General features: G+C 40.9%; 2 protein-coding genes across 5 annotated transcripts in view; one reads left to right on the forward strand and one right to left on the reverse strand.

The window, feature by feature from the left end:
- LOC116418336 overlaps positions 1 to 27,883 on the reverse strand; it is a 119,834-nt gene that overhangs the window by 6,455 nt on the left and 85,496 nt on the right. The window lies entirely within an intron of this gene.
- On the forward strand, positions 206 to 2,814 carry LOC103316364 (peptidyl-prolyl cis-trans isomerase CYP95-like). 2 transcript variants are annotated; one of them, XM_031933420.2, is made up of 3 exons: positions 206 to 1,933; positions 1,999 to 2,490; positions 2,562 to 2,814. In XM_031933420.2, the coding sequence occupies exons 2-3, from the start codon at positions 2,123 to 2,125 to the stop codon at positions 2,584 to 2,586; spliced, it is 393 nt and encodes a 130-aa protein (XP_031789280.1). In that variant the 5' UTR covers positions 206 to 1,933; positions 1,999 to 2,122; the 3' UTR covers positions 2,587 to 2,814. The 2 variants fall into 2 exon arrangements, with proteins under 2 accessions (XP_031789280.1, XP_031789279.1); XM_031933419.1 differs by lacking the exon at positions 2,562 to 2,814 and having other exon boundaries at positions 1,999 to 2,550.

Consider the following 27,883-nt stretch of genomic DNA (forward strand, 5'->3'; position numbering starts at 1 on the left):
CTTGTTAACAATTAATTCTAGCTGAATTTTGATTAAATTTTACCTCGGATATTATGATGATACATTTTTTTTTTTATAATAATATGAGAAAATAGAGTTTGAATATTACGTGAAAATCAAGGACATTTGAGACTTAATGGTCTAAATTAATTATAAAAATCATAGAAACGTGAAATAATCAACATTTTATCACAAAATACTTTATTTAGCGATAAACTACAATATGGAAAAAAATCAAGAGCGTTTTCAATATCATGTCTTTTTCCTAATTTGCTTCGTTTTAATTGTTGTTATTCATTTTAATTAGTCTAGATCTTCAAGTGTTATTAGGGTGTGTGTGTGTATGTGATATTTCACGTTACATTTTGCCACATGTCATAAAAGGCACTGTTCCGTATTCAGTTTGGTGGCCCATTATGTAATGGCTCATCACGTGGCTGTTTTAGCCGTACGTTCAATCAATAAAAAAGTAATTTACGTCATGATATATCCATAAAATGTTATCTTTTACTATGTATATTACCTACAGATATATCTAAAATCATTTTATTTTTGCTTCAATATATCATGTGATAGACTTTTGTACTATATCACGCGTTAACATTCTTTTTTGTTGCTACAACTTTTATTTGCGGCGACATTAGGTGTCATAATGTTACGTGATGTATTATCGAAATTTCAAGTAAGACGTATATGCACATGTAAATACACATGCACACGAACTATTAATGTACGATGTTATCTGAGCTTGCACGGAGCGAGTTTCATTTTCTTTCATATTCTGTTATATTCATCAAATACCTAAAACCATTTTCAGAGATCTCAACACCACAGAAACTGAAAGATCGTCAGCATGTTTCATTGGTAGCAAGAGATACAAATTTAGATTTAGCCATCTCGCAGCTATCACCGGTAATAGCAGGGTCTCAACTAATGCAATCCCAAAAACTACGGAGATCAGAATACCAGACAACGCGACGTTCTGATTTACAAATTTCGGTAGATTCAGAAATTCGTAGACCGCGAGTTCAGGATTCACTACCTCTGCCAGATCTTCAATTGAGCTGTTTTGAAGAATCACGCACCAGTAAATTACCCGATTGTCAAACGATGCCGCATTCAAAAACTCCGCTATCTTCAGAAAAACGTCCATCAAAACATTTTCAATCAAAGGATTCTCTAGAAAATTCGCGTTTTTCAGCAAAACCTCAAAAAGCTTTGTCTCGGAGCAATCGGTCGCATTCGCAAGCAAGTTCTCCAGGAGATTCGCGTTCGAGAAGTAGAACACCGTTATCAGAGAAGTCTCGAGGACGTTCGCGTTCCAGTAATTCTTCGCCTTCTTCACTAAGGTCTGGAAGGAAATCACGTTCGAAGACTACTTTGGATTTACCACTGGGATCTCCAGGGGTTTCGATAAACCAGTCGTTTTGTAGAAATCGGTCGCGTTCGAGAACTCCTTTCAATTCGCCACGAGAATATCCAGAAGTTTCGCGTTCGAAAAGTCAGTTGCTCTTGAGAAAGCGGTTGCCTTCGAGAACTCCTTTGAATTCACCCCTATCATCTGCAGGAGGTTCAATTCCACAAAACCTGTCGCACTCGATAAATCCGTCGCGTTCACCAGTAGCGTCTTCAGGAGGTTTGGGGCACGATAAAACTATTCAAAAACAATGCGCTAAAAATTGTCGAACGAAAAAGCCAGGTCCACGTTCTATAACGCAACCAAACCCGGTCATTTCACTTTCAGAGAGACAGCCAGGTCAACTTACAGAATCGCAACAAGTACCGTCTACTCAAAAACCATCAAGACGGCCAGGTCCACGTTCTCAGACCCAACAAGTGTCGTCAACTGGCACATCATCGAGACAGCGAGATGAACGTTCTAGTTTTCAAGAAGATGCCAATCAAAGTTCTGAAGTACCTGCAGCTAGTGGAGGTAAAGCATTTCTGTAATTAATGATTTTAATTATTGTGTTGTGTTTAATTACTAAATTTTCACAGGAAGGTACAGGAGGAGAAAAAATCTAACACTCCGATTTACTGCTAACTCAACTCTGACGACTTTATTTATAATAATAATACTGTTGGATTTGAGCGTGTGCTCAGTCTGGCGGCCAGTCCCAGAATGGCGACCGGGTACGCGCTCCCCGCTCGCCACGGCGTGGCGTCGGCCGGACGATATTTTGAGGCTGACTCCGGCGGTACTCCGCTAGTCGAAGTCGGTCTCGGCTGCAGCGTCTGCTTACGCTGGCGACGACGCTGTCCAGCGCGTGGCGCCACATATTTGGGTGAAAAATCGACTGTAGGGCAAAAATCATGGCGAATTATAAAATACAAACGTAGAAGTGGATTTTTGAGAGATTTGGCGACGGTTTTCATGGACGAAGAAAATCTTAGCTTTGAGAGGTTTAGATTTATGGAAATTGAAGAACTAAACATTTGGAACACAACCCATCCAATTATATTCTCCAAGAAAATTAAATCTGTATCTAAGTAAGCTAAATAGATATACTCCATATTCATTCTATCGCATTTACAATATTTAATACGTATCTTTAATTCAGGTTTGTACAGCGATTACTTGGATAAATCTAATAGATACAAAGAGTTACCGCAAGAAACAAAGGATATTTTTATAAACAATTCCACCGAAAGTTTGAGCTTTCATTCTAGAGATGAGAGAAAAAATCAAACTCCACCAGATGCATAACTTGATATTATGTTGTACTTAATGTAAAACTGATCTATAAATCAAAAAATTCAGTTAAAATTACTTGTGATATAAAACTTAAATAAAATACATATTTTTCTACTTGCTTAATTTTGGCAGATATTCTTCTTTGTCTATATAAAACTAGCGACTTCAGGTAAGCTTAGCCCGTTTTTATTGCCCTAGAATTTTGAATTTTTCCTTTTCATGCGGCGAATGTCAAAGTACTATAAACAAATAGTAGAACGTGATGCGTGTAATTCATTTTCATGGGAACAAAACGTTTTATAAAATAAAATACTTGCTTATTTGTTAGATATTCATGTATTCGTAGAGGTCGTGCGCGAAAAAGCAGCCAGTCAAAACTTAAAATAAATGTTACAGCATGTCGCGATGCATTTAGAAAATTTTTTTAATTCAGGATACTGAAGATTTATAAAATACATTTTTATTCACAATTCAACTTGATATTCACTTGAGAATCACTTGAGAATCACTTAAGAGTCACTTGAGAATCACTTGAGAATCACTTGAGAATCACTTGAGAGTCACTTGAGATCTCACTTGATTCTCAAGTGAGTTTTATCAGTAGGGTGGACCCATTATTTTTTTCCTCAAATCAAATGTATGGTTTCAATGTTCAAAAATTAATCCATTAATTGTAATACCATATCCACATCTAATTTATAATACACTTCAAGCTGCAATAAATAAAAAAGCGATAAAAATCAAACAATATGATATAATAAAATAACGTGTTGATATATGTATACTTCAATTCCATTATTGAAATATTTTGGATTGTCTTCATAATATCTAAAACATACTGGACACTTTTCCTTATTATTGTCATCAATCCAATGACAGTAGTGTGTAATTCTTTTATTATTTAAATAGACGATAACCTAAAATAAAATATACAATTTCTCAAATTCATGTATACATTTCTTATCAAAATTTATATGTACTATATAATATTTAGGAATATAAATTTTTAAATCACTTACAAAACCATACCGTCGTATAAAACGAACATTGCCATGTTCAGATTCGCAAACTTCCATGTTTGTAGTAAAATAAAATAATAGATTCAAAAAAAGTTTATTTATAGAGAAATATTTTTACGTGAAGAAATAAAAAAGATATTTTGTGTGTCACAGAAGAACAAAATTGCTAAAAAATTCAGGTTATGTAAAAACATAAACTGTCAGTTCACTTCAGACTTAAAAACAATGCACATGTTATTTGGTCTAGATTAGAATTCTATTTGGTTGCTAAGAAGATCAAGATATAAGTCTAATAAATGGATTTTTTTTTTTTTTAATGATGAATAAAATTTTTAGTTTCTTTCTATTGTCGAACCGTGCTACTCAGGGAATTGACTCTGTTAGTCTAATATGTAACTAACTGTAATTACTGTCCATTAGTCATTTTAACTGTTAATTCAATGTATCGAAGCCGAAAACTCTACTCTCAAAATTTGATTGACTCCGTTAGTCTCTATCATGTAACTGTAATTACTTTTCATTGGCAATTACAAACAGTCGCCTTTTGAATTCATATAGCTGTTTCCTATACTTGAAGTAGTTTTTATATAATTTTTTTAACTCTATACTCTCCTGACAAGTACTATTATACTTCTAGAGCGTCTGCATACTCTCTTAAAGCCGGTTTGTACACTTCTACTTTAGTTTCTTGCATATACAAAGATACTATTTACATATTTGCAGACACGTCTCTGTCATTCTACTCTAGTAATTTATTTTGATAGAGACTAAGAGAGTCAATTTCCCACACGATGGACCATGTTAACTCCATACTTTGAAGGCGAGGGCGTTTACGAGCCGCAGACGAGTACTGCAAAATCCACGAGGCCAAAAAGCCCACTTAGCCCTTGGTGCACACCATATTTTATGTAACGCGCGGACGTATTTTCGCGTTTTTTCGTGTTAAGAGGGACTGATGTGACTATTTTTTGACACGGCAACCGTGCTATTGTCTTGTTCAAACATTATATAAAAGTCAAATTCATTTTTTTTTTTTTTTTTTTTTTTGTAAATAAATAATTGATTTTAACAGTACCGAATTTATAATGAGAAAATTGGAAAAAATTGAAATAAAGTATTATGTAAAGGGTTTTAATGAAAAAAATAAGAAATTTCGACAATGTTAATTTATATTTAGTTATAAATTATATATTGTTATATATTGTTCAAGAACATAACAGATTGTACATTTTTTATTTAATAATAAATAATGCAAATTTATCAAAATCAACATTTTTTTAAAAATTACAAAAAAAAATTTTGCGGAGAATAAAGGCCATTATTGCCCGCTGTTTGAATATGCGGGCAATAAAGGTTTTTATTGCCCGCTAAAATAACTTTTTTGCCCGCCGGTCAAAAAAGAGTCACTTTAGTCCCTATTTATAGGTACGAAAAACGCGAAAATAAAGTATTATGTAAAGGGTTTTAATGAAAAAAATAAGAAATTTCGACAATGTTAATTTATATTTAGTTATAAATTATATATTGTTCAAGAACATAACAGTTTGTACATTTTTTATTTAATAATAAATAATGCAAATTTATCAAAATCAACATTTTTTTAAAAATTACAAAAAAAAATTTTGGGGAGAATAAAGGCCATTATTGCCCGCTGTTTGAATATGCGGGCAATAAAGGTTTTTATTGCCCGCTAAAATAACTTTTTTGCCCGCCGGTCAAAAAAGAGTCACTTTAGTCCCTATTTATAGGTACGAAAAACGCGAAAATCGTTCGCGTGTTACATAAAATCTATTATATGCCTGATGTACCCGAATTTTTCTGTTTGAAATGCGAATTTTCGCACCACGTAAGTGTAAAGATGACATAGAAACCGCAGGTGAATGCGATTAGTCGAAAGGCTAATAGAATTCTTTATGGGCTCCGATACTTTAGATCCTGCACCACTGAGGCATTGCGTAAGCAGTTGGCGGGTGCCCTTGTCACAACGCACTTCGACTACTGTTCTCTTGTTTATGTTGATGTATCAGGTCAGCAAAACACCCGACTTCAGCGATTACAGAATTCATGTGTGAAGTACATATGTGGTGTCAGAAGGAACGAGCACATCTCCCACTATAGGAGGAAGATAGACTGGATTTCGGTGCAGGCAAGAAGGGAGTTCTTTGCGGCGGTGATGCTTTATAAAGCAGTTAGAATGGGACATCCACCGTACCTTGCTGCCCTTATTGATAAAAATCAGTCTAGAACCTCGGTTAGGGATCCGCAGGAACTTGCAGTTCCTAACTCGCATACCGACGCTGGGCTGTACTCCTCCAAAGCTCAGGGAACGTGCCTCTGGAACTCTCTTCCGCCCGACTTGAGAGCTCTACCGTCGCTTAGTAGTTTTAAGACTGCGATACGTAAACACATTCATCAGCGTGATAGAATGGAGCGACGACCAGATCACGTGATATTTCTGTGATAATCCGTTAAATATTGTACCGTCCAATTAATTGTGTTTTATATAATATTATTACCGAAGGTTTTATTTTACGTGACGTGATAATTAATAAGATAAAAATGTACATATTATTTATCAAATCTGTGACAAGCATGGCCTAATGTGATACTTATGTGACTTCTATGTATTTTTGACTTGTGCAAAATAAATGCTAATCTATCTATCTATCTATAAGGTAAAGCGCTAGCGTCCGTGATCGTACTTTATACTTGTCACAATTGTGCTTGTATTACAAAAAAATGCCAGCAGCCTACAATTTATAGAGGTATTTAAATTTTACATCTTTTTGAAGAAATAGTACATTGTACAACTGGAAGGCGACCCCGTTGAAAGATAAGAGGCCACCACACCAGTTATATAGATATACTACCAATGTTAAATTTTGCTCCCAACTTCTGGAAAAACGAGGGCTTTTATGGCTCTCAAAAAATTACAGAACCTAGTTGCCGGTACAATCTTTGCGCGGAAGTAAGCTGGACAACATTTATCAACAAACTCCCAGAGGAAAAGGGTACTTAAGATATACTTTCCAGATATGTCAAATATTTTGGGTTAGATCAGATCGATCGTTTCTTGTTTATTTTAGCTGAGGTTAGGCGCTCGGAAGAAAAGCGTATTTTAAAGTATGTTTTTCTCCAGGATCCCGTTGATGACTATTATCCAGCTCGCTTCCGCGCAAAGACGGTATCAAAAACTTTAAGCGGTAATTTTTTCAGAATTCTATGTACAGCCGTTTTTCTAAAAGTTGGGAGCAAAGGAGCGCGTCAATTTAACACGGTTAGTATATCTATCGAATTGGTGTGGTGGCCCCTTAATATGAATTTTATTACAAAACGAAATTATATCCTGGTAGAATGAACCTAAAAACTGGCTAGTAATTCGCCAGTTTTTAATTTCAATCTAGTTTTTGCCTATTAACTGTCCAGTTCTTAAGTTTTTTTTTTTAAGAAAATGAAAAAAATCAATTCAAATGAATCAAAAATAGTCATTTTTGCCACTGGGGATAAAATGAGCATTTTCGCTTTAATTCTTTGTGATTCTCAGATTATTGTACGCTCGTTCTATATTATGGAGACCAAAAATGGATAAAATTATACATATATTATGACAAGGCATCTTATCTTACTTTTTGTTTGAAACTCGGAAAACCTTATTTTCGCTCAACTTCATAGGCCCCAAATTGATTTGTTTATCCGAATGTTATAAAAGTTTTATTTTAATAATAAGAGTCTGTATCAAGGCTCTCATTTGCGTACGTGAAAACGCATTTCACATACGTTCTTCGTTATTTTTCGAAGACTTTTGTGCATTTTGCATAAGCGAATAAGTGCTTTAAAACTTATTAGACAACAATGGTAATATAATGATGAATAGAAATATTATACTTTTTTTCTATATATGATTTTATAATATTCTTATACATTTGACTTTTGCTTTTTCAGTTGTTCTACCATCAAGTTTATGAAATATTCAGAAAAAAGACAACAAAACGGTGCTATTTAAACATTAAAATCTTTTCATTTATGCACTGGACCTGCCTTTTTCAGAAATAATATAATATTTTAGTTGTTATGTAAATTAAATAAAACTTAATGACAATTTCACTCACCATTATTATTGAAACAATGATGATTAATGAAATTCTACTTGATTTTTAATGACTGCATCAAATCTTACAAGGATTCTACTGTCGAAACATGCTGCGCAGGGAATTGACTCCATTAGTTTCTAACATGTAATTAAAACAGGAGGAAACATTATTTTGTTTTTCAAAATAGAATGATTCTGGCTCTATCGGTCTTCCGGAGGCAATCTATTTTGAATAACAGCCAAGGGATCGAGCCAACGTAGAAGAATTACTACTCTATCTACAAATAATTGTCATGGGGATGTATTTCATTAGAGTTTGTCAATAGCGCATTTAGATAATGTCTATAACTATTAGATAATAAAGTGACTGGAAAATTCGGCTAGAATAAGCTCAGTGGCTACCCGTTCTCTGTCATCGACTACATATCAAAGCAACAAAAGAGCGAATTGCAGCCTACGGGAGGAGAGCCGCGCACTGCGTTAATTACTTGCTCTCCCCCCGCAGTCTCTTCTTTCATATCCTGTGACTGACACGCGTGACTGGAAAATTCAACTAGAAGTTTTGAGAATACTAAACTACAACAAACTCAATGACTACCCGCTCTCAGTCATCACTTACATATTAAAGCAACAAACGATTTTATTGCAGCCTACGGGGTGAGAGTCGCACGCAGTGTTTATTCTTTGCTCTCCACCCGCAGGTTCTTCTTTCATATCCTGTGACTGACACACGTGACTGGAAAATTCGGCTGGACTTTTTGAGAATAGTAAACTAAAACAAGCTTAATGTCTATCCGCTCTCAGACATCGATTAAATTTAAAATCAACAAACCAGCGAATTACAGCCTACGGCGAGAGAGCCGCGCGCAGCGTTAATTCCTTGCTCTCCCCCCGTAGACTATATTATTCATATCCTGTGACCAACACACGAGGCTGGAGAATTCGGCTAGAATTTTTGAGAATAGTAAACAAGTACATGCTCAATGGCTACCCGTTCTCTGTCATCGATTACATTTAAAATCAACAAACGAATTTATTGCAGCCTACGGAAGGAGAGCCGCGCGCTGCGTTAATTCCTTGCTCTTCCACCGCAGAATATAATTTCATATCCTGTGACCGACACGCGTGACTGGAAAATTCGGCTGGACATTTTGAGAATAGTAAACTAGAACAAGCTTAATGTCTATCCGCTCTCAGACATCGATTACATTTAAAATCAACAAACCAGCGAATTGCAGCCTAAGGGGAGAGAGCCGCGCGCAGTGTTCATTCTGTGCTCTCCCCCCGCAGACTCTTCTTTCATATCCTGTGACTCACACACGTGACAGGAGAATACGGCTAGAATTTTTGAGAATAGTAAACAAGAACATGCTCAATGGCTACCCGTTCTCTGTCATCGACTACATTTAAAATCAACAAACGATTTTATTGCAGCATACGGGAGGAGAGCCGCGCGCTGCGTTAATTCCTTGCTCTTCCACCACAGACTCTAATTTCATATCCTGTGACCGACACGCGTGACTGAAAAATTGAACTAGAATAGTAAATAAAAACAAGCTGAATGGCTACCCGTTCTCTGTCATCGATTACATTTAAAATCAACAAAAGAGCGAATTGTCGCCTACAAGGTGGAGCCGAGCGATGCGTTAATTGCTTGCTCTTCCACCGTAGACTATATTTTTCATATACTGTGACCAACACACGTGGCTGGAGAATTCGGCTAGAATTTTTGAGAATAGTAAACAAAAACATGCTCAATGGCTACCCGTTCTCTGTCATCGACTAAATTTAAAATCAACAAACGATTTTATTGCAGCATACGGGAGGAGAGCCGCGCGCTGCGTTAATTCCTATCTTAGACCGCAGACTCTTCTTTCATATCCTGTGACTGACGCGTGACTGGAAAATACAACTATAAGTTTAGAGAATACTAAACTACAACAAACTCAACAACTATCTGCTCTCAGTCATCACTTACATATTAAAGCAACAAACAGGTTAATTGTAGTCTACGGCGAGAGAGCCGCGCGCGGCGTTAATTCCTTGGTCTCCCCCCGCAGACTCTTCTTTCATATCCTGTGACTGACACACATGACTGGAGAATTCGGCTGGACTTTTAGAGAATAGTAAACTAGAACAAGCTAAATGACTACTCGTTCTTAGTCATGAATTACATAACTACTCAAAAAACTATCGAATTGTCGCCTACAAGGTGGAGCCGAGCGATGCGTTAATTGTTTGCTCTTCCACAATACACTATATTTTTCATATCTTGTGACCGAAACACGTGACTGGAAAATTGGGCTAGACTTTTTGAGAAACGTAAACTAGAACAAGCCTAATGACTACCCGTTTTCTGTCATCGATTGCATTTAAAATCAACAAACCAGCGAATTGCAGCCTACGGCGAGAGAGCCGCGCGCTGCGTTAATTCCTTGCTCTTCCACCGCAGACTCTAATTTCATATCCTGTGACTGACACGCGTGACTGAAAAATTCAACTAGAATATTAAATAAGTACATGCTTAATGTCTATCCGCTCTCAGACATCGATTAAATTTAAAATCAACAAACCAGCGAATTGCAGCCTACGGCGAGAGAGCCGCGCGCTGCGTTAATTCCTTGCTCTCCCCCCGCAGACTCTTCTTTCATATCCTGTGACTGACACACCTGACTGGCGAATTCGGTTGGACTTTTTGAGAATAGTAAAGTAGAACAATATTAATGTCTATCCGCTCTCAGTCATCGATTAAATTTAAAATCAACAAACGAGCGAATTGCAGCCTACGGGGAGAAAGCCGCGCGCCGTGTTCATTCTTTGCTCTTCCACCGCAGACTCTAATTTCATATCCTGTGATTGACACACGTGACTGGAGAATTCGGCTAGAATTTTTAAGAATAGTAAACAAGAACATGCTCAATGGCTACCCGTTCTCTGTTATCGATTACATTTAAAATCTACAAAAGAGCGAATTGCAGCATACGGGGAGAGAGCCACGCGCCGTGTTCATTCTTTGCTATCCCCCCGCAGACTCTTCTTTCATATCCTGTGACTGGCGCACGTGACTAGAGAATTCGGCTGGACTTTTTGAGAATAGTAAACTAGAACAAGCTTAATGGCTACCTGTTCCCTGTCATCGATTACACTTAAAAGCAACAAACGACTTTATTGCATCCTACGGGAGGAGAGCCGCGCACTGCGTTAATTCCTTGCTCTCGCCCCGCAAACACTTCTTTCATATCCTGTGACTGATAGACGTGACTGGAGAATTCAGCTAGAATTTTTGAGAATAGTAAACTAAAACAAGCTTAAAGTCTATCCGCTCTCAGACATCGATTAAATTTAAAATCAACAAACCAGCGAATTGCAGCCTACGGCGAGAGAGCCGCGCGCAGCGTTAATTCCTTGCTCTCCCCCCGTAGACTATATTATTCATATCCTGTGACCAACACACGAGGCTGGAGAATTCGGCTAGAATTTTTGAGAATAGTAAACAAGTACATGCTCAATGGCTACCCGTTCTCTGTCATCGATTACATTTAAAATCAACAAACGAATTTATTGCAGCCTACGGAAGGAGAGCCGCGCGCTGTGTTAATTCCTTGCTCTTCCACCGCAGAATATAATTTCATATCCTGTGACTGACACACGTGACTGGCGAATTCGGCTGGACTTTTTGAGAATAGTAAACTAGAACAAGATTAATGTCTATCCGCTCTCAGTCATCGATTAAATTTAAAATCAACAAACGAGCGAATTGCAGCCTACGGGGAGAAAGCCGCGCGCCGTGTTCATTCTTTGCTCTTCCACCGCAGACTCTAATTTCATATCCTGTGATTGACACACGTGACTGGAGAATTCGGCTAGAATTTTTGAGAATAGTAAACAAGAACATGCTCAATAGCTACCCGTTCTCTGTCATCGACTACATTTAAAATCAATAAACGATAGAATTGCAGCATACGGGAGGAGAGCCGCGCGCTGCGTTAATTCCTTGCTCTTCCACCACAGACTCTAATTTCATATCCTGTGACCGACACGCGTGACTGAAAAATTGAAATAGAATAGTAAATAAAAACAAGCTGAATGGCTACCCGTTCTCTGTCATCGATTACATTTAAAATCAACAAAAGAGCGAATTGTCGCCTACAAGGTGGAGCCGAGCGATGCGTTAATTGCTTGCTCTTCCACCGTAGACTCTTATTTCATATCCTGTGACTGACACACGTGACTGGAGAATTCAACTAGAATATTAAATAAGAACATGCTTAATGGCTACCCGTTCTCGGTTATCGATTACATTTACAATCAACATACGAGTAAATTGCAGCCTACGGGGAGAGAGCCACTCGCTGCGTTAATTCCATGCTCTTCCACAGCAGACTCTTCTTTCATATCCTGTGACTGGCGCACGTGACTAGAGAATTCGGCTGGACTTTTTGAGAATAGTAAACTAGAACAAGCTTAATGGCTACCCGTTCCCTGTCATCGATTATATTTAAAATCAACAAAAGAGCGAATTGCAGCATACGGGGAGAGAGCCACGCGCCGTGTTCATTCTTTGCTATCCCCCCGCAGACTCTTCTTTCATATCCTGTGACTGACACACGTGACTGGCGAATTCGGCTAGAATTTTTGTGAATAGTAAATAAGAACATGCTGAATGGCTACCCGTTCGTTGTCATCGATTACATTTAAAATCAACAAACGATTTTATTGCAGCCTACGGGAGGAGAGCCGCACGCAGTGTTTATTCTTTGCTCTCCACCCGCAGATTCTTCTTTCATATCCTGTGACTGTCACACGTGACTGGAAAATTCGGCTTGACTTTTTGAGAAACGTAAACTAGAACAAGCCTAATGACTACCCGTTTTCTGTCATCGATTGCATTTAAAATCAACAAACCAGCGAATTGCAGCCTACGGCGAGAGAGCCGCGCGCTGCGTTAATTCCTTGCTCTTCCACCGCAGACTCTAATTTCATATCCTGTGACTGACACGCGTGACTGAAAAATTCAACTAGAATATTAAATAAGTACATGCTTAATGTCTATCCGCTCTCAGACATCGATTAAATTTAAAATCAACAAACCAGCGAATTGCAGCCTACGGCGAGAGAGCCGCGCGCTGCGTTAATTCCTTGCTCTCCCCCCGCAGACTCTTCTTTCATATCCTGTGACTGACACACGTGACTGGCGAATTCGGTTGGACTTTTTGAGAATAGTAAAGTAGAACAATATTAATGTCTATCCGCTCTCAGTCATCGATTAAATTTAAAATCAACAAACGAGCGAATTGCAGCCTACGGGGAGAAAGCCGCGCGCCGTGTTCATTCTTTGCTCTTCCACCGCAGACTCTAATTTCATATCCTGTGATTGACACACGTGACTGGAGAATTCGGCTAGAATTTTTAAGAATAGTAAACAAGAACATGCTCAATGGCTACCCGTTCTCTGATATCGATTACATTTAAAATCTACAAAAGAGCGAATTGCAGCATACGGGGAGAGAGCCACGCGCCGTGTTCATTCTTTGCTATCCCCCCGCAGACTCTTCTTTCATATCCTGTGACTGGCGCACGTGACTAGAGAATTCGGCTGGACTTTTTGAGAATAGTAAACTAGAACAAGCTTAATGGCTACCTGTTCCCTGTCATCGATTACACTTAAAAGCAACAAACGACTTTATTGCATCCTACGGGAGGAGAGCCGCGCACTGCGTTAATTCCTTGCTCTCGCCCCGCAAACACTTCTTTCATATCCTGTGACTGATAGACGTGACTGGAGAATTCAGCTAGAATTTTTGAGAATAGTAAACTAAAACAAGCTTAAAGTCTATCCGCTCTCAGACATCGATTAAATTTAAAATCAACAAACCAGCGAATTGCAGCCTACGGCGAGAGAGCCGCGCGCAGCGTTAATTCCTTGCTCTCCCCCCGTAGACTATATTATTCATATCCTGTGACCAACACACGAGGCTGGAGAATTCGGCTAGAATTTTTGAGAATAGTAAACAAGTACATGCTCAATGGCTACCCGTTCTCTGTCATCGATTACATTTAAAATCAACAAACGAATTTATTGCAGCCTACGGAAGGAGAGCCGCGCGCTGTGTTAATTCCTTGCTCTTCCACCGCAGAATATAATTTCATATCCTGTGACTGACACACGTGACTGGCGAATTCGGCTGGACTTTTTGAGAATAGTAAACTAGAACAAGATTAATGTCTATCCGCTCTCAGTCATCGATTAAATTTAAAATCAACAAACGAGCGAATTGCAGCCTTCGGGGAGAAAGCCGCGCGCCGTGTTCATTCTTTGCTCTTCCACCGCAGACTCTAATTTCATATCCTGTGATTGACACACGTGACTGGAGAATTCGGCTAGAATTTTTGAGAATAGTAAACAAGAACATGCTCAATAGCTACCCGTTCTCTGTCATCGACTACATTTAAAATCAATAAACGATAGAATTGCAGCATACGGGAGGAGAGCCGCGCGCTGCGTTAATTCCTTGCTCTTCCACCACAGACTCTAATTTCATATCCTGTGACCGACACGCGTGACTGAAAAATTGAAATAGAATAGTAAATAAAAACATGCTTAATGGCTACCCGTTCTCGGTTATCGATTACATTTACAATCAACATACGAGTAAATTGCAGCCTACGGGGAGAGAGCCGCTCGCTGCGTTAATTCCATGCTCTTCCACAGCAGACTCTTCTTTCATATCCTGTGACTGGCGCACGTGACTAGAGAATTCGGCTGGACTTTTTGAGAATAGTAAACTAGAACAAGCTTAATGGCTACCCGTTCCCTGTCATCGATTACACTTAAAAGCAACAAACGAGTTTATTGCATCCTACGGGAGGAGAGCCGCGCACTGCGTTAGTTCCTTGCTCTCGCCCCGCAAACACTTCTTTCATATCCTGTGACTGATAGACGTGACTGGTGAATTCAGCTAGAATTTTTGAGAATAGTAAATAAGAACAAGCTCAATGGCTACCCGTTCTCTGTCATCGATTGCATTTAAAATCAACAGACGAGTGAATAGCAGCCTACGGGCGGAGAGCCGCGCGCCGTGGTCATTCTTTGCTCTCCCCCCGCAGACTCTTCTTTCATATCCTGTGACTGACACACGTGACTGGAGAATTCGGCTGGACTTTTTGAGAATAGTAAACTAGAACAAGCTTAATGTCTATCCACTCTCAGTCATCGATAAAACTTAAAATCAAGAAACGAGCGAAATGCAGCCTACGGGGAGAGAGGCGCCCGCTGCCTTAATTCCATGCTCTTCCACCGCAGACTCTAATTTCATATCCTGTGACTGACACGCGTGACTGAAAAATTCAACTAGAATATTAAATAAGAACATGCTTAATGGCTACCCGTTCTCGGTTATCGATTACATTTACAATCAACATACGAGTGAATTGCAGCATACGGGGAGAGAGCTGCGCGCTGCGTTAATTCCATGCTCTTCCACCGCAGACTCTAATTTCATATCCTGTGACTGACACGCGTGACTGGAGAATTCGGCTAGAATTTTTGAGAATAGTAAAAAAGAACATGCTCAATGGCTACCCGTTCTCTGTTATCGATTACATTTAAAATCTACAAAAGAGCGAATTGCAGCATACGGGGAGAGAGCCACGCGCCGTGTTCATTCTTTGCTATCCCCCCGCAGACTCTTCTTTCATATCCTGTGACTGGCGCACGTGACTAGAGAATTCGGCTGGACTTTTTGAGAATAGTAAACTAGAACAAGCTTAATGGCTACCTGTTCCCTGTCATCGATTACACTTAAAAGCAACAAACGACTTTATTGCATCCTACGGGAGGAGAGCCGCGCACTGCGTTAATTCCTTGCTCTCGCCCCGCAAACACTTCTTTCATATCCTGTGACTGATAGACGTGACTGGAGAATTCAGCTAGAATTTTTGAGAATAGTAAACTAAAACAAGCTTAAAGTCTATCCGCTCTCAGACATCGATTAAATTTAAAATCAACAAACCAGCGAATTGCAGCCTACGGCGAGAGAGCCGCGCGCAGCGTTAATTCCTTGCTCTCCCCCCGTAGACTATATTATTCATATCCTGTGACCAACACACGAGGCTGGAGAATTCGGCTAGAATTTTTGAGAATAGTAAACAAGTACATGCTCAATGGCTACCCGTTCTCTGTCATCGATTACATTTAAAATCAACAAACGAATTTATTGCAGCCTACGGAAGGAGAGCCGCGCGCTGTGATAATTCCTTGCTCTTCCACCGCAGAATATAATTTCATATCCTGTGACTGACACACGTGACTGGCGAATTCGGCTGGACTTTTTGAGAATAGTAAACTAGAACAAGATTAATGTCTATCCGCTCTCAGTCATCGATTAAATTTAAAATCAACAAACGAGCGAATTGCAGCCTACGGGGAGAAAGCCGCGCGCCGTGTTCATTCTTTGCTCTTCCACCGCAGACTCTAATTTCATATCCTGTGATTGACACACGTGACTGGAGAATTCGGCTAGAATTTTTGAGAATAGTAAACAAGAACATGCTCAATAGCTACCCGTTCTCTGTCATCGACTACATTTAAAATCAATAAACGATAGAATTGCAGCATACGGGAGGAGAGCCGCGCGCTGCGTTAATTCCTTCCTCTTCCACCACAGACTCTAATTTCATATCCTGTGACCGACACGCGTGACTGAAAAATTGAAATAGAATAGTAAATAAAAACAAGCTGAATGGCTACCCGTTCTCTGTCATCGATTACATTTAAAATCAACAAAAGAGCGAATTGTCGCCTACAAGGTGGAGCCGAGCGATGCGTTAATTGCTTGCTCTTCCACCGTAGACTCTTATTTCATATCCTGTGACTGACACACGTGACTGGAGAATTCAACTAGAATATTAAATAAGAACATGCTTAATGGCTACCCGTTCTCGGTTATCGATTACATTTACAATCAACATACGAGTAAATTGCAGCCTACGGGGAGAGAGCCACTCGCTGCGTTAATTCCATGCTCTTCCACAGCAGACTCTTCTTTCATATCCTGTGACTGGCGCACGTGACTAGAGAATTCGGCTGGACTTTTTGAGAATAGTAAACTAGAACAAGCTTAATGGCTACCCGTTCCCTGTCATCGATTATATTTAAAATCAACAAAAGAGCGAATTGCAGCATACGGGGAGAGAGCCACGCGCCGTGTTCATTCTTTGCTATCCCCCCGCAGACTCTTCTTTCATATCCTGTGACTGACACACGTGACTGGCGAATTCGGCTAGAATTTTTGTGAATAGTAAATAAGAACATGCTGAATGGCTACCCGTTCGTTGTCATCGATTACATTTAAAATCAACAAACGATTTTATTGCAGCCTACGGGAGGAGAGCCGCACGCAGTGTTTATTCTTTGCTCTCCACCCGCAGATTCTTCTTTCATATCCTGTGACTGTCACACGTGACTGGAAAATTCGGCTTGACTTTTTGAGAATAGTAAACTAGAACAAGCCTAATGACTACCCGTTTTCTGTCATCGATTACATTTAAAATCAACAAAAGTGCGAATTGCAGCCTACGGGGAGAGAGCCGCGCGCGCTGTTCATTCTTTGCTCTCCACCAGCAGATTCTTCTTTCATATCCTGTGACTGTCACACGTGACTGGAAAATTCGGCTTGACTTTTTGAGAATAGTAAACTAGAACAAGCTAAATGACTACTCGTTCTTAGTCATGAATTACATAACTACTCAAAAAACTATCGAATTGTCGCCTACAAGGTGGAGCCGAGCGATGCGTTAATTGCTTGCTCTTGCACCATAGACTATATTTTTCATATCTTGTGACCGAAACACGTGACTGGAAAATTGGGCTAGACTTTTTGAGAATAGTAAACTAGAACAAGCTTAATGGCTACCCGTTCCCTGTCATCGATTACATTTAAAAGCAACAAACGAGTTTATTGCATCCTACGGGAGGAGAGCCACGCGTTGCGGTAATTACTTGCTCTCGCCCCGCAAACACTTCTTTCATATCCTGTAACTGACAGACGTGACTGGAGAATTCGGCTAGAATTTTTGAAAAAAGTAAACTAGAACAAGCTCAATGGCTACCCGTTATCTGTCATCGATTGCATTTAAAATCAACAAACGAGCGAATTGCAGCCTACGGGGAGAAAGCCGCGCGCCGTGTTCATTCTTTCCTCTTCCACCGCAGACTCTAATTTCATATCCTGTGACTGACACACGTGACTGAAAAATTCAACTAGAATAGTAAATAAGAACAAGCTCAATGGCTACCCGTTCTCGATCATCTATTACATTTACAATCAACAGACGAGTGAATTGCAGCCTACGGGAGGAGAGCCGCGCGACGTGATCATTCTTTGCTCTCCCCCCGCAGACTCTTCTTTCATATCCTGTGACTGACACACGTGACTGGAGAATGCGGCTGGACTTTTTGAGAATAGTAAATAAGAACATGCTTAATGGCTACCCGTTCTCGGTCATCGATTGCATTTAAAAGCAACAAACGAGTGAATGGCAGCCTACGGGAGGAGAGCCGCGCACTGCGTTAATTACTTGCTCTCCCCCCGCAGACTCTTCTTTCATATCCTGTGACTGACACACGTGACTGGAGAATTCGGCTGGACTTTTTGAGAATAGTAAACTAGAACAAGCTTAATGGCTACCCGTTCCCTGTCATCGATTACATTTAAAAGCAACAAACGAGTTTATTGCATCCTACGGGAGGAGAGCCGCGCGCTGCTGTAATTCCTTGCTCTCGCCCCGCAAACACTTCTTTCATATCCTGTGACTGATAGACGTGACTGGAGAATTCAGCTAGAATTTTTGAGAATAGTGAATAAGAACATGCTCAATGGCTACCCGTTCCCTGTCATCGATTACATTTAAAAGCAACAAACGAGTTTATTGCTTCATACGGAAGGAGAGCCGCGCGCTGCGTTAATTCCTTGCTCTCCCCCCGCAGACTCTTCTTTCATATCCTGTGACTGACACACGTGACTGGAGAATTCGGCTGGACTTTTTGAGAATAGTAAACTAGAACAAGCTAAATGACTACTCGTTCTTAGTCATGAATTACATAACTACTCAAAAAACTATCGAATTTTCGCCTACAAGGTGGAGCCGAGCGATGCGTTAATTGCTTGCTCTTCCACCTTAGACTATATTTTTCATATCCTGTGACCAACACACGTGGCTGGAGAATTCGGCTAGAATTTTTGAGAATAGTAAACAAGAACATGCTGAATGGCTACCCGTTCGCGGTCATCGATTGCATTTAAAATCAACAAACGAGTGAATTGCAGCCTACGGGAGGAGAGCCGCGCACTGCGTTAATTACTTGCTCTCGCCCCGCAAACACTTCTTTCATATCCTGTGACAGACACACGTGACTGGAGAATTCGGCTGGACATTTTGAGAATAGTAAACTAGAACAAGCTTAATGTCTGTCCGCTCTCGGTCATCGATTAAATTTGATATCAACAAATGAGCGAAATGCAGCCTACGGGGAGAGAGGTGCGCGCTGCCTTAATTCCATGCTCTTCCACCGCAGACTCTAATTTCATATCCTGTGACTGACACGCGTGACTGCAAAATTCAACTAGAATAGTAAATAAAAACAAGCTGAATGGCTACCCGTTCTCTGTCATCGATTACATTTAAAATCAAAAAAAGAGCGAATTGCAGCCTACGGGGAGAGCCGCGCGCTGCCTTCATTCCATGCACTTCCACCGCAGACTCTAATTTCATATCCTGTGACTGACACACGTGACTGGAGAAATCTGCTAGAATTTTTGAAATTAGTAAATAAGAACGTGCTTAAGGTCTATCCGCTCTCAGTCATCGATTAAATTTAAAATCAACAAACGAGCGAAATGCAGTCTACGGGAGGAGAGCCGCGCGACGTGATCATTCTTTGCTCTCCCCCCGCAGACTCTTCTTTCATATCCTGTGACTGACTCACGTGATTGGCGAATTCGGCTAGAATTTTTGAGAATAGTAAACAAGAACATGCTCAATGGCTACCCGTTCTCTGTTATCGATTACATTTAAAATCAACAAAAGAGCGAATTGCAGCATACGGGGAGAGAGCCACGCGCCGTGTTCATTCTTTGCTATCCCCCCGCAGACTCTTTATTCATATCCTGTGACTGACACACGTGACTGGCGAATTCGGCTGGACTTTTTGAGAATAGTAAACTAGAACAAGCTAAATGACTACTCGTTCTTAGTCATGAATTACATAACTACTCAAAAAACTATCGAATTTTCGCCTACAAGGTGGAGCCGAGCGATGCGTTAATTGCTTGCTCTTCCACCTTAGACTATATTTTTCATATCCTGTGACCAACACACGTGGCTGGAGAATTCGGCTAGAATTTTTGAGAATAGTAAACAAGAACATGCTGAATGGCTACCCGTTCGCGGTCATCGATTGCATTTAAAATCAACAAACGAGTGAATTGCAGCCTGCGGGAGGAGAGCCGCGCACTGCGTTAATTACTTGCTCTCGCCCCGCAAACACTTCTTTCATATCCTGTGACAGACACACGTGACTGGAGAATTCGGCTGGACATTTTGAGAATAGTAAACTAGAACAAGTTTAATGACTACTCATTCTTAGTCATGAATTACATATCTACTCAAAAAACTATCGAATTGTCGCCTACAAGGTGGAGCCGAGCGATGCGTTAATTGCTTGCTCTTGCACCTTAGACTATATTTTTCATATTTTGTGACCGAAACACGTGACTGGAAAATTGGGCTAGACTTTTGAGAATAGTAAAAAAGAACATGCTCAATGGCTACCCGTTCTCTATCATCACTTACATATTAAAGAAACAAAGGATTTTATTGCAGCCTACGGGGTGAGAGCCGCATGCAGTGTTTATTCTTTGCTCTCCACACGCAGGTTCTTCTTTCATATCCTGTGACCGACAGGCGTGACTGGAAAATTCGGCGGGACTTTTTGAGAATAGTAAACTAGAACAAGCTTAATGTCTGTCCGCTCTCGGTCATCGATTAAATTTGATATCAACAAATGAGCGAAATGCAGCCTACGGGGAGAGAGGCGCGCGCTGCCTTAATTCCATGCTCTTCCACCGCAGACTCTAATTTCATATCCTGTGACTGACACGCGTGACTGCAAAATTCAACTAGAATAGTAAATAAAAACAAGCTGAATGGCTACCCGTTCTCTGTCATCGATTACATTTAAAATCAACAAAAGAGCGAATTGCAGCCTACGGGGAGAGCCGCGCGCTGCCTTCATTCCATGCACTTCCACCGCAGACTCTAATTTCATATCCTGTGACTGACACACGTGACTGGAGAAATCTGCTAGAATTTTTGAAATTAGTAAATAAGAACGTGCTTAAGGTCTATCCGCTCTCAGTCATCGATTAAATTTAAAATCAACAAACGAGCGAAATGCAGTCTACGGGAGGAGAGCCGCGCGACGTGATCATTCTTTGCTCTCCCCCCGCAGACTCTTCTTTCATATCCTGTGACTGACTCACGTGATTGGCGAATTCGGCTAGAATTTTTGAGAATAGTAAACAAGAACATGCTCAATGGCTACCCGTTCTCTGTTATCGATTACATTTAAAATCAACAAAAGAGCGAATTGCAGCATACGGGGAGAGAGCCACGCGCCGTGTTCATTCTTTGCTATCCCCCCGCAGACTCTTTATTCATATCCTGTGACTGACACACGTGACTGGCGAATTCGGCTGGACTTTTTGAGAATAGTAAACTAGAACAAGCTAAATGACTACTCGTTCTTAGTCATGAATTACATAACTACTCAAAAAACTATCGAATTGTCGCCTACAAGGTGGAGCCGAGCGATGCGTTAATTGCTTGCTCTTCCACCTTAGACTATATTTTTCATATCCTGTGACCAACACACGTGGCTGGAGAATTCGGCTAGAATTTTTGAGAATAGTAAACAAGAACATGCTCAATGGCTACCCGTTCTCTGTAATCGATTATATTTAAAATCAACAAAAGAGCGAATTGCAGCATACGGGGAGAGAGCCACGCGCCGTGTTCATTCTTTGCTATCCCCCCGCAGACTCTTCTTTCATATCCTGTGACTGACACACGTGACTGGCGAATTCGGCTAGAATTTTTGAGAATAGTAAACTAGAACAAGCTTAATGTCTATCCGCTCTCAGTCATCGATTAAATTTAAGATCAACAAACGAGCTAATTCCAGCCTACCTGGAGAGAGCCGCGTGCTGCGTTATTTCCATGCTCTTCCACCGCAGACTCTAATTTCATATCCTGTGACCGAAACACGTGACTGGAAAATTGGGCTAGACTATTTGAGAAAAGTAAACTAGAACAAGCCTAATGACTACCCGTTTTCTGTCATCGATTACATTTAAAATCAACAAAAGTGCGAATTGCAGCCTACGGGGAGAGAGCCGCGCGCGGTGTTCATTCTTTGCTCTCCCCCGCAGAATATATTTTTCATATCCTGTAACTGATAGACGTGACAGGAGAATTCGGCTATAATTTTTGAGAATAGTAAATAAGAACATGCTCAATGGCTACCCGTTCTCTGTCATCGAATACATTTAAAATCAACAAACGATTTTATTGCAGCCTACGGGGTGAGAGCCGCACGCAGTGTTTATTCTTTGCTCTCGCCCCGCAAACACTTCTTTCATATCCTGTGACTGACACACGTGACTGAAGAATTCGTCTGGTCATTTTGAGAATAGTAAACAAGAACATGCTCAATTGCTACCCGTTCTCTGTGATCCATTACATTTAATATCAACAAACGAGCGAATTACAGCCTACGGGGAGAGAGCCGCGCGCCGTGTTCATTCTTTGCTCTCCCCCCGCAGACACTTCTTTCACATCCTGTGACTGACACACGTGACTGGAGAATTCGGCTGGACTTTTTGAGAATAGTAAACAAGAACATGCTCAATGGCTACCCGTTCTCTGTTATCGATTACATTTAAAATCTACAAAAGAGCGAATTGCAGCATACGGGGAGAGAGCCACGCGCCGTGTTCATTCTTTGCTACCCCCCGCAGACTCTTCTTTCATATCCTGTGACTGGCGCACGTGACTAGAGAATTCGGCTGGACTTTTTGAGAATAGTAAACTAGAACAAGCTTAATGGCTACCCGTTCCCTGTCATCGATTACACTTAAAAACAACAAACGAGTTTATTGCATCCTACGGGAGGAGAGCCGCGCACTGCGTTAATTCCTTGCTCTCGCCCCGCAAACACTTCTTTCATATCCTGTGACTGATAGACGTGACTGGAGAATTCAGCTAGAATTTTTGAGAATAGTAAATAAGAACAAGCTCAATGGCTACCCGTTCTCTGTCATCGATTGCATTTAAAATCAACAGACGAGTGAATAGCAGCCTACGGGCGGAGAGCCGCGCGCCGTGGTCATTCTTTGCTCTCCCCCCGCAGACTCTTCTTTCATATCCTGTGACTGTCACACGTGACTGGAGAATTCGGCTGGACTTTTTGAGAATAGTAAACTAGTACAAGCTAAATGACTTCTCGTTCTTAGTCATGAATTACATATCTATTCAAAAAACTATCGAATTGTCGCCTACAAGGTGGAGCCGAGCGATGCGTTAATTGCTTGCTCTTGCACCTTAGACTATATTTTTCATATCTTGTGACCACAACACGTGACTGGAAAATTGGGCTAGACTATTTGAGAAAAGTAAACTAGAACAAGCCTAATGACTACCCGTTTTCTGTCATCGATTAAATTTAAAATCAACAAACCAGCGAATTGCAGCATACGGGGAGAGAGCCACGCGCCGTGTTCATTCTTTGCTATCCCCCCGCAGACTCTTTTTTCATATCCTGTGACTGACACACGTGACTGGAGAATTCGGCTGGACTTTTTGAGAATAGTAAACTAGAACAAGCTTAATGGCTACCCGTTCCCTGTCATCGATTACATTTAAAAGCAACAAACGAGTTTATTGCATCCTACGGGAGGAGATCAGCGCGCTGCGGTAATTCCTTGCTCTTAGGACCGCAGACTCTTCTTTCATATCATGTGACTGACATGCGTGACTGGAAAATTCAACTATAAGTTTAGAGAATACTAAACTACAACAAACTCAACAACTACCTGCTCTCAGCCATCACTTACATATTAAAGCAACAAACGGGTTAATTGTAGTCTACGGAGAGAGAGACGCGCGCTGCGTTAATTCCTTTGTCTCCTCACGCAGACTCTTCTTTCATATCCTGTGACTGACACACGTGACTGGAGAATTCGGCTGGACTTTTTGAGAATAGTAAACTAGAACAAGCTTAATGTCTATCCACTCTCAGTCATCGATAAAACTTAAAATCAAGAAACGAGCGAAATGCAGCCTACGGGGAGAGAGGCGCCCGCTGCCTTAATTCCATGCTCTTCCACCGCAGACTCTAATTTCATATCCTGTGACTGACACGCGTGACTGAAAAATTCAACTAGAATATTAAATAAGAACATGCTTAATGGCTACCCGTTCTCGGTTATCGATTACATTTACAATCAACATACGAGTGAATTGCAGCATACGGGGAGAGAGCTGCGCGCTGCGTTAATTCCATGCTCTTCCACCGCAGACTCTAATTTCATATCCTGTGACTGACACGCGTGACTGGAGAATTCGGCTAGAATTTTTGAGAATAGTAAAAAAGAACATGCTCAATGGCTACCCGTTCTCTGTTATCGATTACATTTAAAATCTACAAAAGAGCGAATTGCAGCATACGGGGAGAGAGCCACGCGCCGTGTTCATTCTTTGCTATCCCCCCGCAGACTCTTCTTTCATATCCTGTGACTGGCGCACGTGACTAGAGAATTCGGCTGGACTTTTTGAGAATAGTAAACTAGAACAAGCTTAATGGCTACCTGTTCCCTGTCATCGATTACACTTAAAAGCAACAAACGACTTTATTGCATCCTACGGGAGGAGAGCCGCGCACTGCGTTAATTCCTTGCTCTCGCCCCGCAAACACTTCTTTCATATCCTGTGACAGACACACGTGACTGGAGAATTCGGCTGGACATTTTGAGAATAGTAAACTAAAACAAGCTTAAAGTCTATCCGCTCTCAGACATCGATTAAATTTAAAATCAACAAACCAGCGAATTGCAGCCTACGGCGAGAGAGCCGCGCGCAGCGTTAATTCCTTGCTCTCCCCCCGTAGACTATATTATTCATATCCTGTGACCAACACGCGTGACTGAAAAATTGAAATAGAATAGTAAATAAAAACAAGCTGAATGGCTACCCGTTCTCTGTCATCGATTACATTTAAAATCAACAAAAGAGCGAATTGTCGCCTACAAGGTGGAGCCGAGCGATGCGTTAATTGCTTGCTCTTCCACCGTAGACTCTTATTTCATATCCTGTGACTGACACACGTGACTGGAGAATTCAACTAGAATATTAAATAAGAACATGCTTAATGGCTACCCGTTCTCGGTTATCGATTACATTTACAATCAACATACGAGTAAATTGCAGCCTACGGGGAGAGAGCCACTCGCTGCGTTAATTCCATGCTCTTCCAGAGCAGACTCTTCTTTCATATCCTGTGACTGGCGCACGTGACTAGAGAATTCGGCTGGACTTTTTGAGAATAGTAAACTAGAACAAGCTTAATGGCTACCCGTTCCCTGTCATCGATTATATTTAAAATCAACAAAAGAGCGAATTGCAGCATACGGGGAGAGAGCCACGCGCCGTGTTCATTCTTTGCTATCCCCCCGCAGACTCTTCTTTCATATCCTGTGACTGACACACGTGACTGGCGAATTCGGCTAGAATTTTTGTGAATAGTAAATAAGAACATGCTGAATGGCTACCCGTTCGTTGTCATCGATTACATTTAAAATCAACAAACGATTTTATTGCAGCCTACGGGAGGAGAGCCGCACGCAGTGTTTATTCTTTGCTCTCCACCCGCAGATTCTTCTTTCATATCCTGTGACTGTCACACGTGACTGGAAAATTCGGCTTGACTTTTTGAGAATAGTAAACTAGAACAAGCCTAATGACTACCCGTTTTCTGTCATCGATTACATTTAAAATCAACAAAAGTGCGAATTGCAGCCTACGGGGAGAGAGCCGCGCGCGCTGTTCATTCTTTGCTCTCCACCAGCAGATTCTTCTTTCATATCCTGTGACTGACACACGTGACTGGAGAATTCGGCTTGACTTTTTGAGAATAGTAAACTAGAACAAGCTAAATGACTACTCGTTCTTAGTCATGAATTACATAACTACTCAAAAAACTATCGAATTGTCGCCTACAAGGTGGAGCCGAGCGATGCGTTAATTGCTTGCTCTTGCACCATAGACTATATTTTTCATATCTTGTGACCGAAACACGTGACTGGAAAATTGGGCTAGACTTTTTGAGAATAGTAAACTAGAACAAGCTTAATGGCTACCCGTTCCCTGTCATCGATTACATTTAAAAGCAACAAACGAGTTTATTGCATCCTACGGGAGGAGAGCCACGCGTTGCGGTAATTACTTGCTCTCGCCCCGCAAACACTTCTTTCATATCCTGTAACTGACAGACGTGACTGGAGAATTCGGCTAGAATTTTTGAAAAAAGTAAACTAGAACAAGCTCAATGGCTACCCGTTATCTGTCATCGATTGCATTTAAAATCAACAAACGAGCGAATTGCAGCCTACGGGGAGAAAGCCGCGCGCCGTGTTCATTCTTTCCTCTTCCACCGCAGACTCTAATTTCATATCCTGTGACTGACACACGTGACTGAAAAATTCAACTAGAATAGTAAATAAGAACAAGCTCAATGGCTACCCGTTCTCGATCATCTATTACATTTACAATCAACAGACGAGTGAATTGCAGCCTACGGGAGGAGAGCCGCGCGACGTGATCATTCTTTGCTCTCCCCCCGCAGACTCTTCTTTCATATCCTGTGACTGACACACGTGACTGGAGAATGCGGCTGGACTTTTTGAGAATAGTAAATAAGAACATGCTTAATGGCTACCCGTTCTCGGTCATCGATTGCATTTAAAAGCAACAAACGAGTGAATGGCAGCCTACGGGAGGAGAGCCGCGCACTGCGTTAATTACTTGCTCTCCCCCCGCAGACTCTTCTTTCATATCCTGTGACTGACACACGTGACTGGAGAATTCGGCTGGACTTTTTGAGAATAGTAAACTAGAACAAGCTTAATGGCTACCCGTTCCCTGTCATCGATTACATTTAAAAGCAACAAACGAGTTTATTGCATCCTACGGGAGGAGAGCCGCGCGCTGCTGTAATTCCTTGCTCTCGCCCCGCAAACACTTCTTTCATATCCTGTGACTGATAGACGTGACTGGAGAATTCAGCTAGAATTTTTGAGAATAGTGAATAAGAACATGCTCAATGGCTACCCGTTCTCGATCATCTATTACATTTACAATCAACAGACGAGTGAATTGCAGCCTACGGGAGGAGAGCCGCGCGACGTGATCATTCTTTGCTCTCCCCCCGCAGACTCTTCTTTCATATCCTGTGACTGACACACGTGACTGGAGAATGCGGCTGGACTTTTTGGGAATAGTAAATAAGAACATGCTTAATGGCTACCCGTTCTCGGTCATCGATTGCATTTAAAATCAACAAACGAGTGAATTGCAGCCTACGGGAGGAGAGCCGCGCACTGCGTTAATTACTTGCTCTCCCCCCGCAGTCTCTTCTTTCATATCCTGTGACTGACACACGTGACTGGAGAATTCGGCTGGACTTTTTGAGAATAGTAAACTAGAACAAGCTTAATGGCTACCCGTTCCCTGTCATCGATTACATTTAAAAGCAACAAACGAGTTTATTGCATCCTACGGGAGGAGAGCCGCGCGCTGCTGTAATTCCTTGCTCTCGCCCCGCAAACACTTCTTTCATATCCTGTGACTGATAGACGTGACTGGAGAATTCAGCTAGAATTTTTGAGAATAGTGAATAAGAACATGCTCAATGGCTACCCGTTCCCTGTCATCGATTACATTTAAAAGCAACAAACGAGTTTATTG

Source organism: Nasonia vitripennis, unplaced genomic scaffold, assembly GCF_009193385.2.
Source record: "Nasonia vitripennis strain AsymCx unplaced genomic scaffold, Nvit_psr_1.1 unplaced0244, whole genome shotgun sequence".
Taxonomy (NCBI): domain Eukaryota; kingdom Metazoa; phylum Arthropoda; class Insecta; order Hymenoptera; family Pteromalidae; genus Nasonia; species Nasonia vitripennis.